General features: G+C 33.9%; 1 protein-coding gene across 1 annotated transcript; it reads right to left on the bottom strand.

The window, feature by feature from the left end:
* Positions 1-7,343: 7,343 nt before the first annotated feature.
* LOC114935004 (ribosome production factor 2 homolog) lies at positions 7,344-8,024 on the bottom strand. The gene has a single exon (XM_029307751.2). The coding sequence runs from the start codon at positions 8,022-8,024 to the stop codon at positions 7,344-7,346; it is 681 nt and encodes a 226-aa protein (XP_029163584.2).
* Between the last annotated feature and the right edge of the window lie 8,221 nt (positions 8,025-16,245).

Here is a 16,245-nt window from a genome sequence, read left to right as displayed (position 1 = left end):
ATAATAGAGCAATTGACATTTTCAAGATAAAGCTCATCTAATCCAAGACTTGATAACTTTGATAATATTGGTAAGAGTGATAATGTCTCTTCAGAAGTTAGCTCATCTCCCCACAACTCGATACCTAGTTTTCTTAGACTTAGAACGATTCTTTATGCTTAACAGTATACTCAATTGATCCTTAATACCAACCCGTGAAGTCATAAATATTATGCTCAACTCTTCAAGTCTCTTAAGAATTTATTGGTATTTGGTGATTTTATTCAAAATAAGTGAAGATTCACATCTCAATACAAGACTTGTCAAGGAATAGTGTTCTCTTCAATATTTCTATACTCTCAGCATTTTCAAAGTCGAATCCTGATATGGTTAATACTTTTAGATGTTGTTGCAACGTACAATATTGTATACAAATTTACAGTTTATATCTACACTAGGAGAACCCCTAATGTGTTAATGCTATTGATATAAAGTTCACTCAACGAAAACTTGGAGAGTTGTTGGGACTCGATCTTCTTTCATTGTCCTAGCTGTAAGATCCTAGTATTTTCGAATGGAAGAATGAAAAAAGGAAAAAAAAAGGGTGTTTTTTCACAAAAACTTTAGTATATTTTTGTATACTTCGAATACCTTAAAAATATTTCCCCGAAAACCCAGTTTTTCCTAAGGAAAAAAGGGGGAAAAAAACAATAAAAAAAATTTGGTTTGGGGTTTGGGAAAAATTTTTGATATTCTTGGGGAGGACTACAGGTTTTATAACCTCAAAGATTGCCCGTTTAGAAAATTTTGATATTTTAAATTTTTAGGAGGGGAACCCCGGAACACTGACAAAAAAATTTTCTTTTAGTTTTCCCTTAAAAAAATTTAAGAACAGATTTTTTTTCCCCCAAATTAATTTTTTTCAAGAATAAAAGGAAAAATTAGCGTTAATAAAAAATTTTTTAATTTTATATCAAAATTGGAAAATTTTCCACCCCACCCCTTTCCCCAAGTTTGTATTTTTAAAACAATTTTTAAAAGGAAAAACCTGATGAAACCCCAAAACCCCTTTTAATATAAAAACGGGAAAAAAGACTCACTATTTTTTGGGGTTTTCCTTCGGGGAATAAGGGGAGATTAAAAAAAAGGGGTTTTTTAAAATTTTTTTTTAAAATTTCTTGGGAAAAAAAAAAAAAAAAGAAGTCAATAAAACCCCCCAAAATTTTTGAAAAAAAACAATTTTCCCTTTTAAAAACCAAAAAACGTAATACTCAATTGAATTTTTTTAAAATTTTGAAACCTTCCCCAAAAATTTTTTTTCTTTTTTTTTTAAATAATTTTTTTTTCAAAATAAAATTTTTGATATTAAGGGTTTTTTTTAAGGTTTTTTTTAGCAATTTTTTTTAGATTGTCTAAGTAAAGCTATATTTTACTAAAGACAAAGTAAGAGATTTGGGTTTTGAAAATTTTGAACCCCCAAAAAAATATCTTATCATAAATAGCCCCTCCCATTTTAAAATAAAGCTCATCAAACCCCCAAGAATTGAAATTTTGAAAATTGGTAAGATGATAATTTTTTTTCGAAGTTTTTTAATTTCCCAAAAAATCAATCCCAAAATTTTTGGGGTTTAAAAGATTCTTTATTGTTAAACCCCAGTATATTAGTTTTTTCTTATACCAACCCAAACCCCAAAAAAATTTTGCTGGGGTTCCAAAAATTCTCAAAAATTTTCTTGGGGTATTGGGGGGTTTATTTAAAAAATAAATAAGGGGCAATCTCAACAAAAGATTGTCAAGGAATAGTGTTTTTTAAATCTTTTTTACTCTCAGGGAATTGTTAAAAATTTAAAATTTTCCTTTGATAAAAAAATTTTTTAAAAAACCCCCTTTTAGTGTTTTTTAAAAAGGGAACAAACCCTTCTTTTTTTGCAAATTTTTTTAAAATTAAAATCCATTTCTTCCCCCATCGGGTTTAAAAAGTTCAAAATTTCAAAAAAAACCCCGGAGAAAAGTTGCTTGAAAAAACTAAACCCCCCAAAATTTTAAAAATTTATTTTTTTTAAAATTTAAAAATTTTTCCCCCAAAAAAATTTTCAAATTTTTTAATTTAAATATTCCTTTGAAAAGTAACTAAGGTTTTTTAAAGGAATTTTTTGGCCCCCAAAAAGGGTTTCAGGGTTTAAAAATAAAAAAAAGTTGGGGGGAAAATTTAACTTGGAAAAAAAAACCCCTTTTTCCTTTGGGGTTTTAAATTCAAATTTCCCCCTTTCCCCAAACTTAAAAAAATTTGGGGGTTTGGAACAGGGCAAAAAGGAAAATTAGAATCTAATTTTCTTAAAAATTTTAAAAATTTTTAAATCCTAAAAAATTTTTAAAGGGGGGTCAAACCCCAAACTGGGTTCAATGATCCCCCCCTTTCCCCCAAAAAATTTTTTTTTTATTTTTTTTCGTTATTTTTTCATTCTTTTTACCCCTTTGGACATTCTCCCCTTTTTTCCCCACAAGTCTCCAAAGGTAATTTTCCAAATGAACCAAAAGTGTTTAAAAAATTTTTTCATAAATTTCCCCCGGGGAATTTTTTCATCTTCATTCCCAAATTTTCCATCATACTCTTTCTTCTTATCTTCATTTTCTGTAAATGTCACCATTTCATCTAAAAGCCTCTGGTACAACCTCCTCCTTCCACCTACAAAAGGGAAAAGATCACAAAAAGTACGAAAGATATCAACTATGGGCACTTCCTTCAGACTTTCCTTGTTCAATTCCAGAATAAAATTAAAGACACATTCTGGCATTTCAACTTCTATCGTCATCCTAGCTTTATTAACCTCATAAGAACATACGTTTTCATCTCTAAGATTAATTTCCATTGTTGTATCTTTACTTCTTCCACACACAAATTTTAATATCACTGAAATACACGTATAACATCTATGGGTATCCATTCTTCTCTTCTTTTATACTTTTTTTTTATTTATGGAATACTTTTTAATTCAACAATAATACCATAAAAAGTGATGTTGTATAAAATGATAAATTGCTTTTTCTCTTTTTTTATATTTTTTTTATTTATGGAATAATTTTTTAGTTCGTAATTATACCATAAAAAGGTTAATATTATATAAAATGATAAATTGATCATTTTGGATGTCTAAAATTTTTATTTTTTTTTGCAAATTTTCCTATTCCCCTCTTGTACCAATGGGTGTCTGAGGAGTGAACATCAAGACCCTTAGGGTGGAAGAGAGGCTTAACATTGGTGCAAATGGTAGAGTAATTTATTGAAGTATGAACAGGCCATTGAGATTGTTGTGTGTCTGGAGATAATGTAGATGTACAAAGGAGTGTGTAGACCAGAGAGGTGCTTTGTTGTAAATCCAGAGCTACACCAGGAATACAGCAATGAGACAGTTGAGAGACACTATGTATGGATGAATGTTAAAGCGTGTTTTGATGGTCCTGTTTTTGTTCACCCGGTCGCATGTCTCTTTACAAGAGGGTCTGTTACTCATTCCTCTAATTAAATTTCTACTCAAGTCTAATACTCCCTTTCTTATCACAACCTTCCAGACCCATCGAGAGTACCGTTTCCAAGAAATTATAATTTCTATACTCCTAACTCTTCTATGTAAGATGTTCACTTCACTTACCTTTCTGCCACCCCCTTCCTTCTCTTACCATGGATTGTGAATGGAAAGGTTGTGCGGAAAGAAGGATGTAGAGAACATAACAAGACACGTGAATAACCACATAGAGCAAATGAAAGATGATTTTATGTGTCTATGGGAGAGTTGTTCCAGGTATGGTGAAAAGCAGGTCTCAAAGTACTCTTTACAAGCACATGTAAGAAAACACACGGCTATAGGCCCTATAAGTGTGTGAGATGTGAGAAAGCTTACACCAGATCTGATGCACTGAACAAACACATGAAGAAACACGATGTGGTTGATAAAGAAGTGGATGCTATGTTGAGTAGATTTGTCTCTTTTATGTATCTCAAGAAGATCTATGAAGTGAAGCTAAGAGCTAAGTACATAGAAAGAGAAAGGGATATTGAAGCAATAAAAAGGGCTAGTAAGAGAATTCTTGATATTGTCTTGAAGGATGTGGGTAAGAAGATCAATGAAGATGTAGAGAACGGGAAGTGCTTTTTGGGAGAAGTATTTACATTTTAACAAGAAGTAGTGTACCAAGAAGAAGGATGAGCCTTGCTTTACTGTTCTCTGAGGATGTGGTATTTCACTTTTGGTTGGTTTAGTGGGTAAAGGAGAATTAAAAGAAAGGGAAAGGGATCAGAGCCATTAAATTAAATTTACTGCTAGCAATGAGAGATCTATTACCACTAAAGATTTCTCTAGTGTAGGAACCAGGATCTAATCCAAGAGGACGATGATAACGACGTCTTAGAGTTAAATGAAAACACGGTGGATATCATAAGGAGACAGATTATCTCAGCACAGAGAAGTCAAAGATCGACCACATTTGTATATGTTGCAGTGTTTTATCTAAGATCTGGGGGTGTAACGAGTTTTCACTTGGTGTCTGAAGATTCACTTCTAAGCTTTGTACTGTGTGATTCCAAGAAGAGCCCTGTTGAAAGGGTGTATTTTAACGGTCAAGTTGTAGATACAGAGAAAAGAAGCGAAAGGGTAGGAAAGGTTATGAGGGATGGTGTGAGTGGGTTAGTTACATCTAGAGATACAGAGGTGAAAAGATCTGTTGCTATTGTGAGATTGGATGGAGAAGAGTACCACAGCTTAGATTTCTATGAAATGGTAAAGGTCATGGATAAGGTACTTACAGGTGAGATCCTAGTCTTTGGTTCAATGGTACAAGCTTGCTTTTCCGACCCTCAGTCATTAAGAACAAGAAATAAAGTAATTGTTGTTGTTGGTGTGTTATTTGTCACACTTCTTCTATTCTTACTCTGCAGAGAGGTAGTTTCCAAAAGAAGATCCAAAGATTGAGAGTGATGAGATAGTCTCAGTACTGTCACGATAACACGGTTTAATTATAATCACATCACTGAGCAAGAGGGGTAAGAACGTATCCCTTGTACGATCAATCATTGGTATACCGTGATACCACACTCCTTACCTTGCTTAGACTAGTAGTACCCAGTCCCACATATCCACCATGCAGTATTTTTATGTAAAAGACCCTCTGGAGTATCGAAGCAAGATCAAGAAAGATACTACCCGACTTTCTACAGTCTTTAAAAGCATTAAATTGCTCCTCAATTTTGGGTAGTACCATTGTAACCTCACTTAGATACTTCCTTTGTTTTTTAGTGTGGGAGGTACCTATCCTTACAAGCTCTGAACACAGTGAGAGGTAAACACCAAAGATTTCGCTCAAATTCACTCCCTTAAAGGTACGTTTTGCATTACCAAGGCATGATACAATGTTTCTGAGGTTACCTTGCATTGCCTTTAGGGTACTCTTATCAAGAGCTGAAGATAATGAAGGTAAAGATCTTGTTAGAGATCTTCTTCCCATTACGTAACCTGAAAATCACTATCTAGATAGATACCATCCCCTGATTTTATAGTTCCCACTCCCTTTCTTAGTCTCATAACAGTAAATGAAGAAGTTGTAGAAAGTCTTATCTTTGAAGGAGCTGAGAAACTCTCTGATACAAAGATAGAATATGGGGAAGTCTTTATCAAACGTAGAGGTGTGTCTAGCATTGTAATTACTCCTCTCTCCATCAATCTTTTTATCTCTATACCTCAACTCATTGTCGTGCTCCTTCATTCTGGAAAGTAAGTAGTAGAAAACAAAGAGATTGGTGTAGTGGTACTCTACCAGCCCAACTTTGTAGTTCTCTCCTAGAAATGCTGGAAATCTTATCATTTCCCTGAAATACAACAGCATTGAGTATTTTAGTGTTTTTTTGATTACCATCCCCATAATGTCATTTATTGTATCAACCTATCTCTTTGGTAAAAATAAAGTTGATGTGCTTCTTCTCTTCACTTCTTACAAACTCAAAGATTTTTAATATTCTCCTCATAGTTTAGCTTGTAAAATCTCTTGTCCCTCTCATTGATGCTACTCATCAACATCTGTAATGTTGACTCATCAAGCGAGAGCCACGTTTTTATTTCACTTTTTATTCGTTCTAATGAATTACTCTCCTCTTCTAAGCCATAGCTAGTGGTTGGTAGACCCCCTAAGTTTGCATTCTTAAAGTAACTTTGTAGAGAGACATCTCTGTTCACGGGTGGATGTACTTGCATTCTACTCATCTCCTCTTCGCATAATGAAGGAGTGTGATTTGAAAGACAATTAACAGCTTCACAAAGCTCATGTGCATTACCACCACTCAAGATATTTCTATTACAAATTGACCATGAACTCACCTTTATATCTGTTCTAGATATATTCCACACCGTTTCTGACTCATAACTTGGAGAGTTTTTATTGGTTCTACCGTACTCCTCTACATTCCCCGTACTGTTCGTACATTCGCTCTCTTTCCTTCCAATCTTTACGGGTATGTTCTTCTTCCTAACACACCTCACCCCTTTCATATCCAACACCATTCCAAAATAAAATAAATTTAGCACCTTTTCTATGATCCTTCCCTTCCTGAGTTTCATTAGGATACCAAAACTCGCCCTCTACTTAAATTGTGAGTTAACTCCTTGAGGTAAATGAACCATCTTGGTGAAGAGTCATAGATGAGGAAATGATGAAAGTTGAGGGGGTAAGTTGTATAACAACTGGCACTAACCCCACCCACAGTTTATACGCCCTGAAATGAAAGCCATTCTCATCCATACCACAGTAGAAAATGAGATCCAAGCTTGTAATGAGGTGCAGTACCACCTCCTCACCACCCTCCACCAAAAATTCTCCCTAGAACCAAAGGGCACAGCCCATGGTCAGCGCTAGTTGCGCAGTGGATCAATAAATAAAGTTGATTTCATTTAAAAAAAAAAAAAAGATCCAAGCGTTGAAAATAATCAACGAGTTATTAGCTCAAAGGATAGTGGCATGTTGTCAACAGATAAAAATCAAATCAAGTTACATCTGGAAGGGGGAAATAGAAAACTCCGATGAGATTTTAGTGATTATCAAATCCTTTGATGTTCTATTTGATAAAATAGAAAGGTTGATTATAAAGAACCATCCCTACGAGGTACCCGAAATTCTTAAATATAAATTAAAGGGTATAAATGGGAGATATCTTGAATGGATGAGAAGCGTTGTATCTGTTGATAGAATGTAATATTTATTTATAGCCTTTAAGTCATTCTATCTCTCTTTTTGGGATGGTTTGATGTTCAATTTGCTAAGAGCTGTAAGAATCTATTTCTATCGATTAGCACAGATAGGATCTCTGTTAACCCATATCCTTATATCCCACCCTTCTTCCTAATTCTGATATCTCTCAAGTCCTGCTTTTCAATGTGAACCCTTCCAATTCTATCATTAAATTCGTTCTTTTTGACATTTCTAGCTTTCTTTGGTCTTTCCTGGTAGCAAGCCCTCTTAAATGTCTCTTCATCACAGAAGTACATCCTTTTGGATTCTAAAAGAAAGGATGGGCCCACTTCTTCCAATCCACTGTCTAATATCTTGACATACTTCACAGAGTAAAGTGTATCTCCTATTCTACTAATTATAAAGGAATACAAAACACAATCTAAGGAAACCTCTTTACCACCACAGTTCAAAAAATCGATAAAAAAATTTTGAATTCTCGGATCACCCACTCCTTGGAACACCAGGAAATACTTAGCACCGATCTCTGGTTTCATCTTGCTTTCTTTTATTGGTTTACTCTCCAGGATTGTAAATTCCATCAATTCCAAGTACTCTCCATCAAAGGATCTTCCCATTGTTAAGATTTTATCTCCGTTTTTCCTATCATTCACAGAAATGAACAATTCACTTGTCTTTGGTGGAGTGTCAAAGTAGTTCTTCTTTTCCTTGTCCAGTTTTACGGTACAATCTCCTCGAAGACTTGAGATGTCTCGCAAAGTCTCTAGAAACTCTTTTTTGTTAGAAAGAGCTAAGACTTTCTTTCGTTCCATCTTCATGGGAGGTACCAAGAACTAAAATTATAAGAAGATGTAGCAGGAGGATTGAAAAGATAAAAACACTAGCTCTACACATCCTTCTACTAGCACCAATAACCAATCACTCTAAAACTCTCTTCCCTTTGAAATGGCAGCGAACTTTAGAACAATTCAAACAGTTCCATCAAACACCGAGCTGATAGACATAGTGCTAAATAAGACACAGAGAAAGACACCAACAGTAGTACATCCCCAGTTTAACATAACGAAAATACGAACCTTCTACAGCAAAAAGATAAAATTTGCTTCTAACGAATTCTCAGAGCGGATGAAGAGAATCACCTCACAGTTCCCGAGATTGGAAGAGACCCATCCTTTCTACTGTGATCTAATAAATATTTTGTACGATAAAGATCACTATAAACTAGCTCTGAGACATGTCAACACTACAAGGTGTATGGTAGAGAATGTATCTAGAGTATGTAAAGCTACTCAAGTATGGAAACAATCTTTACAGATGTAAACAGCTTAAGAGAGCAGCGCTGGGTAGAATGGCTACGATAGTCAAAAAGCTAAAGAAAACCACCGAGTATCTGGAGCAGGTAAGACAGCACATGAGTAGAATACCACAGCTAGACCCTTCAACTCGTACCTTTTTACTCTGTGGGTTCCCCAATGTTGGCAAATCTTCCTTCATCAACAAGATAACCCGTGCCAACGTTGACGTGCAACCCTATCCCTTCACCACTAAGAATCTCTATGTTGGGCAGTTTGACTACAGCTACCTCAGGTTCCAAGTCATAGACACACCTGGGATCTTAGACCATTTGATAGAGGAAAGAAATACAATTGAGATGCAAACAATAACTGCACTAGCACATATCAATTCCATAGTTTTGTATTTCATGGATATATCTGAGGTATGTGGGTACTCCATTACCCAACAGATAAATCTCTTCAACTCACTCCTTCCCCTCTTCTCCGATAGCTTTATCATTGTCCTATCCAAGAGTGATCTTAAGAGACTAGGGGATCTTTCCAACGGTAGAGATAATGTGAGTAGTGGGAGTACCATTTCCATCCATGAGATAGACGAGTTATTCAATTTTCTGAGAGATAAGCAATACGTAGAGATCAGTACATTTAGTGAAGAGAACATAGAAGAGCTAAAAAAGATAGGGTGTGAGAGATTGTTAGAACAGAGAATTAAAAGCAAAATAGAGAACAGTAAAGTGGAAGAGTTTAGAAATAAACTTTCTTCTTTGATACCAGGTGGTATTCTGGTTTCATATCCTTTAACTATCCTACCTTCGTGTGTTTGTATCACACATTTTGTACTGGTATACCTCTTCTTCGATAACCTCTTGTGCTTGCTTCTGTATTTCTTCAGATGTCTTGTCATCTTCAATCTTCTCAGAAGTGTCTATCTTTGGTTTGATGTCTGTGAGAAGTAGCACCATTAATAGGTAAATAGTTAAAGTCTTGCTCTTTATTGTTATTATTGGGTTCTCCTTATTCTTGACGAACCCCTTTCTTTTGTCCTCTCCGTAGGACTTCTTGGTCTATCACCCAATCTTTTGACTTTCATTTTCCCTTCTAAACTACTTGCTATTTCATGATTTTTAACTCTATTCTTAGTACCTTATGTTTTGACTGTCATTGCAATAGAAATGTCTTCTGCACTATCATTTTCCTCTGTGAACTTTTCTATTCTGTCAATGAACTCTTCTGCACTTTCCTTCATTCCCTGGGTCATTGTAATAGCTTAGCAATGTTTTTGAAATTTTTTGATCTCACTAGACCTTCTTCCTTTTTTATTGTTTCCCTCTCTGCCCTTCTTCCAGTGTATTATAACTCCTTAGTAGTTTTGTGTGATGTTTCCATATCTTCAAATAATTCGATAATTCGTCATCGAAATTATCAATTATCTCGTTCATTACATCTTCTTTCGTTATCTTCTTATTTCTTGACATAGCTCTCCTTGGCTACTGTTCTCCTTTACTTGATCTTCTGTTGCCAACTATATGGTATTTATCTAAAATGTAAACACTCATGTTATAACTACACATTGGCACAAGAAGAATAAAAAATTTGCAAAAAAATAAAAATTTTAAATGCCAAAACTAATTTATCATTTTATACAACATCACCTTTTATGGTATTATTTGAACTAAAACTATTCCATAAATAAAAAAAAATAAAAAAAAGAGAAGAAAGCAATTTATCATTTATACAACTCTATCTTTTATAGTATTATTGTTGAATTTATTCAATCTTTTATGGTATTATTTGAACTAAAAAGTATTCCATAAATAAAAAAAGTATAAAAGAAGAGAAGAAAGGACACCCATAGATGTCATTATATGTGCTTGCAATGTTACTACAATTTGCTTGTGGAAGTAAAGAAGAAGTGATTAGAATTAAGTTCAAAGATAGAAAAATAGGTTCTTACAATCGCAAAGATGTTGAGAGTATAAAAGATTATTGTGGACTTTATTCTGAAGATAATGAGATAAAACTCGATATGTCAAAAGATGTCTTTGATGATATTTTGGAATTGAACAAGGAAGAACCATCATCTAATTATGTGAAGAAAGCATCCATAGTTGATGTCTTTCGTGCTCTTGCTCAGTTTTCTTCTCTCATAGATGGAAGTAAGAGGTTGTGGCAGAGGCTTTTGGATGAAATGGTAATATTTATAGAAAAGAAAGATGAGAAAGAGTATGATAAACTAATGAGTGAAGATGAGGAGATTCCCAGGGAGAATGTGATGAAAATGTTGTTTAAATCATTTTTGGATTCACTTGAATTGTCCATTCTTAAGACTTGTAAAAATGGTGAGAATGTCAAAAGCGTCTTAGATATAAGAAGAGATAACGAAGAGACTAGAATAAATGTAGAAAAGGGGTTGTTTATTGAACCACGTGTTTTTGATTATCTCAGAGAGAAAGATACAAAGTCAATAAAGAGTTTTTGGACAGGACTTAGAGTTTTCTGTTACTTTGGCTATATTGACACACTCAAAGTGAAGAAGAGATGGAGTAGCTTATCAGAGGAAGAGTTAGAATACATATCCAGACTTAAGTTAGTTAAACTTAAATTTGCTACATTGTCTGATATAGATCTAATAGTAAAAAGTGATGTGTTGAAACAAAACTTGAAAGTGTTGGATGTTACAGTCGATTACATAGGAAAAGATAGCTTTAAAGAGTTATCTAAATTTTCACTAGATGAACTTTACATCAGTAAAATGGGTTATCGTGAGGCAATGGATTACCAATTTATATATAATAATTGTAATCTGCAAAATACCCTCAAAGTATTGAAACTAACAGAATTTGAAATTAGGGATAAGGAGAGTCTGAGAATACTATCTAAGTCATATCAGAATTTAACAAAGCTTGGATTATATTTCGAATACTTTGATGTTTTAAGTGTCTTCTTCAAGTACAGCCATAATCTCTTGGGAAGACTTGAAGAGTTGGAAATAAAGATAGATAACGTGATTTCTTCTTGTGAAGAACGGCTAAAAATAGAGGGGATAGAATTTCCATTAGATCTGATACTGAAAAACACAGGGTTACAAGAAAAGCTAAAAAAATTGAGTGTTGAATTTATTATAAGTCTTGTGGATACTTCTAAACATCTTGACCATATTTCACTTGTGTCAGACTTTAAACAACTAGAAGAGCTTACCATCATCAATATGTTTGATCTCCCAATGCCAAAGATATTTAAGGAGGGTGGTAATATTACAAAGACTCTCAAGTCTCTTGTTATAAAATTTGACTGGACTTCCAATGGTTGCCTCACTTTGGAAGATCTAAAAGCTATCACTAAACTGAAGAAGCTTGAAAGGTTAGTGATTACGGACTTGAGCCGTATTGAAAGAGTTAACTTGCAAGATAACGAGGATGTGTGGAATTATTTGTCAAACTTGACAACATTAAGTTTTGGTTTTAGAGGTTCAAGTAAACATATCTTAGATAATGTAAAGGACCTTCCATTAACTTTTTTGGGTAATATACGGATAAACAATTTGTGGTGGTTATAAACACACCACATACAAAGAATATGAGGATGAAAGAAATAAAGCTCCCTGCTAAGTTAAAGATTTGTCCCTGTGCTAACTGATCTGATAATCAGTAAAAAATTTGCATCATGATCTTAACAGTGATAAGATCAGTGTTTGTCTATTTATGGAAGTGATCTTCCATATTGGGATGATACAAAAGTATATAAGAAGAGCTGGACAAGAAAGGGTATGAAGGAGAAGATGAGAAGAAATCAAGATATGGTTTCACCCAGGGGAAACATGAGCCAGTCAAGACTCCATGGGGATTCCAAGAGCATAAATAAAGACATTATTTATCAGTATAAACCAACATCAGTGTATAATCACTATGTGAAAACCGCGGAGGTACCCAAAGGGTACCACAGAATAAATTTATTCTGTGACACAATGCAAAGGAAGGAAAGAAATGAACTAAAGGACGTTAATATCAAAATACAGAGTTTTTCTTTCACTATACCAGGAACAGAAATCACTATGAACAGATCGTTAGATGAGTTAACAGATTGGAGGCAGCAAGATTTAGAAGGATGGGTCAGTGAGTTTAAAGATACCATAAAAATTTGCGGATGGAGTGAAAAAACAGCTTTAGCAGTATTACCAGGGCTAGTAAGAGATTCCAGCGTAGTCAAAAGAATCGTGGATATGGAAAGTATAGACAAGGCATTAGATATAATCATGGAAGTAAAGTATCCAAAAGAGTTAAGTACAACATTGTTAACGGATATTAAGAGCATAAGACAGAGGAACTTCTGGTGGATAAAAGATTATCTGAAAGAGATAAACAAAAGACTACCAGGTCTTGCGATAGCTAAAGGATGGAACAAATCTCAACAGATGGAACGATCCGAGGAATTATTTATGGAAGGGCTAAGTAGAGAAACGCGTCTAGAAATGGTAAAGTTAGGAATAGTTGGAGTGGAAAAGATTGTAGATCATATTGAAAGGATGGAAAGAGAAATACAAAATTTGTTTCAACACCATAAAGAACCAAATGAGAAAAGAGAGAACTATGGGAATAGACCCATGATGAGTCTAAATATTACCAGTAAAGGAGATCGAAAGATGGGGAAGTGGTGCAAACATCATAAAAGCACTACTCACAGCGATGAAGAATGCATTCATCAGTTAAAACACGATCGGAATAAGAAAGACAGTAAGAACTATCTTATTCAAGAACAAGGAGTAAAACTAAACATGATAAGTTTATCTGGAGAAATAGGAAGATCAAAGATAAAATTCTTGATTGATACAGGCGCTCAAAGTAACTATATCAGTAAGCATTTGAGCAATCAGCTAATGGAAAGCAGCGAGATGGAGGAATTGTCCGAAGAAGTTACTTACGCAAATGGAATTAAGGGAGAAATATTAGGGAGAATTCACCTGAATTTTCAACTTAATGACTTGAAAGATACTGTCTATCATGAAGAATTTAAAGTGGTAAAAGATTTGACCGAAGGAGAGATTATTTTGGGATTACCATTCCTTAACAGAAACAAAGTAAAAATTGACTTCAAGTACTACACATTGACAATAGAAGACAGGATTTTAAAATTTGCAGAGAATGAGAAATGGGAAGATAATCCGGACGAAACCTTGACAGAAAAGGTTAAAGTGATAAAGGAAAAGAAAGAGGACATCCAAGGACAATTAAATAAATTGTTGTTGGATTATGTGAGAGATAGTTCACTACTAGGAGAAATTAAATGTCAACCTTTTGAAATTAACCTGACAATTATCAAGGAGATCTCTAGTAAACCATACCCAATACCTTATCGATTGATTTCAGAGGTAAATCAAGAAATTGAAAGATTGTTGAATCTAGGAATTATTAGGAAGAGTGTTTCTAGATATGGATCCCCAGCCTTTCCAATACTCAAAAGAAATGGTAAAGTAAGGTTAGTTGTAGACTATCGAAAATTAAATGAAATAACGGAAAAGGACACATTTCCCTTTCCAAATATTCAGGATCAGTTGAAAACCATTAAAGGACGAATATTTAGTCAATTAGATCTCAACAATGGATATTATCAGATACCCTTGAAGGAACAGGATCAGGAAAAGACGGCATTTGTAACACCTACAGGTCACTATGAGTTTTTGAGAGTGCCATTTGGATTATCCAATGCACCTCGATATTTTCAAAGAGTTATGACCAAATTGTTATCACATCTATCATTTGTAAGAATTTTTTTAGATGATATATTAATCTTTAGTGAGAATGAAGAATCTCACCTACAACAACTACATATGGTGTTAGAAATAATGAATCAGCATAATGTAACTCTCAATCTCGATAAATGTAAATTTTTTCAGAAAGAAGTAACTTATTTGGGAAACATTATCTCTGAAGAAGGATTGAGACCTTCTGTGGAAAATTTGGATAAGATAAGGAAATTAATACCACCGGCTTCGAAAAAGAAACTCTTAAGTATATTAGGATTCATAAACTGGTTTAGACCTTATATAAAAAATCTTAGTTCGAGGTTAGCACCTCTTACAGAAAAAACTAAGAAAGATAGAAAACTTACTTGGTCAATAGGAGATAACGAATTGATAGAAGAAATCTTAAGGGAAATACAAGAACAAAGAGTTTTACATTATCCGGATTATTCTATGCCATTTGAATTGGATACGGATGCTTTAGACGAGGGTTTAGGAAGTATTTTACATCAAAAAGGGAAAATAATAGGTTTGTTTAGCAAGAAATTATCTGATGTACAAAGAAGGTATACAGTAATGGAGAAAGAGTTTTTAAGTATTGTTGAATCACTAAAGTACTTTAAACCTTATGTTTTTAATTCTAAGATTATTATAAGAACTGATCATCTAAATAACGTATATAATACTAATATTCAAAATAACCGAATACAAAGATGGAAATTATTGTTAGAAGAATTCAATATAGTGTTATATTATCAAGAAGGTAAAAAGAATATACCTGCAGATTTTCTTTCGAGATTATACCAGATCACAGAAAGGACAAAACAACGAGATAGTACACTAATATCTAAGAAGGATATAATCGAACTACAGAAGAAATTACCAGGTGAAAGAGTGGAAAAGAATCTGATGAATGGAAAATGGAAGATTCTGGAAGAAGGAAGGTTAAAACTTATAATAACAGGAAGGGAAAAGATAGTAATTCCAGAGGAAAAGGCAGAAGAATTCTTAAAGAAAATTCATGATATTCTCTCACACCCAGGAGAGAAGTTAACCTACAATACAATACAAAAATTTTATGTTGCAAAAGGAATGAGGAGACTAATAAGAAAAATATGCAGAGATTGTGATGGTTGCATAATGAATAAACCTAAAAGGAACACATTGGGAAAGCTAGAAGGGACATTGTACACTCAAAACCCTTTTAAAGAAATTTCTACCGATATATTTGGTCCATTGAGTACAGAAGAAATGTTGGAAAGAGGAGAGGAAGGAAAAGGTTATGTTTTAACCATAACTGACAGGTGCACTAGATGGAGCGAAGTTTTTCCATTAAAGAAAATCGACTCGCAAGAGCTAATACATGTTCTTGATAGAAAATGGATAAAGGATCATGGTATCCCAAGAACACTGCTGTCAGACCAAGGGACACAGTATGTCTCAGAGAAGTTTAGTGAATTCCTACTATCGAAAGGAATCCAACATTTAACTACTAATGCGTATAATCCAACGTGTAATGGAATAAGCGAACGTATTAATCAAGTTGTGGGAAGAGTCTTAAGATGCTATCATAAACTATCATTGGAGGAAGTATGTAGGAGAATTAACATAGCACTTCAGAATAGTCATCATAGGGGAATCAATTTAAGTCCTTATGAATTAGTTCATCAAAAAAGTTTGCTAGACCCTCTAGGTAGAAAACTAAGAAACCATATTAGTGAAGCTTTGGAAACGTCAAGAAAATTAGGTGAACTCAATAACAGAATCAAGAATAAGGGAAGGAAGCTAACATTTAAATATCAAAAAGGAGATATAGTTTGGAAAAGAAATTTTATAAGAAAGAAACTTGAGCCTTATTGGATTGGACCCTTCAAAGTAATACAAATATCCGCTAATGGAAATAGTTTGATAATAACTGATAACATTAAGTCTTACAAGGGGTTGAAGGTCACTGGGCTGGCCCCCTTTTTGGAGATCAAGAAAATCTATAGGATCACAGAA

The sequence above is a fragment of the Nylanderia fulva genome, unplaced genomic scaffold (genome assembly GCF_048542155.1).
Source record: "Nylanderia fulva isolate GAGA-0341 unplaced genomic scaffold, ASM4854215v1 Scaffold108, whole genome shotgun sequence".
Taxonomy (NCBI): domain Eukaryota; kingdom Metazoa; phylum Arthropoda; class Insecta; order Hymenoptera; family Formicidae; genus Nylanderia; species Nylanderia fulva.
The sequence above is the reverse complement of the archived record's forward strand: the minus strand, read 5'-3'. Positions and strand labels throughout refer to the sequence as shown.

What these genes read in the sequence shown, in the direction of transcription:
- LOC114935004 (XM_029307751.2), bottom strand. Translation starts at nt 8,024, where the DNA reads ATGGAACGAAAGAAAGTCTTAGCTCTTTCTAACAAAAAAGAGTTTCTA.